At 57.2% G+C, this 978-nt stretch overlaps 1 protein-coding gene across 1 annotated transcript in view; it reads right to left on the bottom strand.

The window, feature by feature from the left end:
* Positions 1-973, bottom strand: part of LOC105003552 (apomucin-like) — a gene marked incomplete at its 5' end in the record, with an annotated part of 37,000 nt that extends 36,027 nt beyond the window's left edge. Inside the window, one exon of the mRNA XM_010860772.1 lies at positions 4-973. Coding sequence (XP_010859074.1) covers positions 4-973 — 970 coding nt within the window. The remainder of the gene's footprint in view (positions 1-3) is intronic.
* Positions 974-978: the final 5 nt, after the last annotated feature.

Genomic DNA, 978 nt, shown 5'->3' on the forward strand with positions numbered 1-978 from the left:
CACCACTGCTTCCAGTTGCTGCAGATCCTCCTTGTGTCGAGCCAGGCAAGCCTGATGCTCCAGTTGAAGGTACACCGGTCTCAGATCCCCTCAGAGCACTCGTTCTCGTAACCCCAGGCGATAGGGTGGTGGGCTCGGAACCTGCGCCAGGTTGTTGAGTGGTTTCTGGCCCTCCAGGTACTGATGAACGGCTTTCTGATGTTTCACCTGAAGGCGCACTGCTTCCTGATCCTGGAGCAGTCGTCCTTGCAGCTGCAGACAATCTGGCAGTTTGCTGGGAATCTACACCCGGGGTCCCAGCTCCTGCTGCCCTGCCTGTGGTTGATCCAGGTGTTGCCGGTATTCCAGAGGAGGAGAAACGCGTGCCTGGTGGTCCAGCACTAGTCCCTGTTGCTCCAGATAATGCGACAGTGGGCTGAGAGCCTTCACCGGATACCGCAGTTGCTCTTGACCTTCCTGGTGATGATCCAGGGCTCACTGCTGCTCCGGACACAGGTAAGCTGGTTCCAGATCTTAGAACATCAGCCCCTGTTGCCCCAGAAACCTGGACAGTTGTTTCTGAACCTACACCAGGTCCTGCAGTTGCCGATGACCCTCCTGGTGATGACGTAGGGGTCACGGCTCCGCCAGATACAGGTAAGCTGTTTCCAGGTCTTAGAACATCAGTCCCTGTTGCTCCAGGTAATGTGACGGTTGACTCTGAGCTTGCAGGAGGCCTTGCACTTGCTTCTGTGCTTCTGAGGGGTGGTTCAGGGGTTACAGGTGCTCCAGATGGAGGGATGCTGGTTCCTGACCCTATAGCACTTGTCCCTGCTGCTCCAGACAACGGGGAAGTTGTCTCTGAACCTGGAGCACGTGCCCCAGGTGCCGCCGAGCTTCCTGCTGATGATCCGGGGGTCACTGGGGCTCCAGAGACAGGTACGTTGGCTCCTGATATAACACTGGTCCTTGTTTCTCCTGAGACTGGGGCAGTAGGCT

This window comes from Bison bison, unplaced genomic scaffold, assembly GCF_000754665.1.
Source record: "Bison bison bison isolate TAMUID 2011002044 unplaced genomic scaffold, Bison_UMD1.0 scf7180017864470, whole genome shotgun sequence".
NCBI lineage: Eukaryota > Metazoa > Chordata > Mammalia > Artiodactyla > Bovidae > Bison > Bison bison.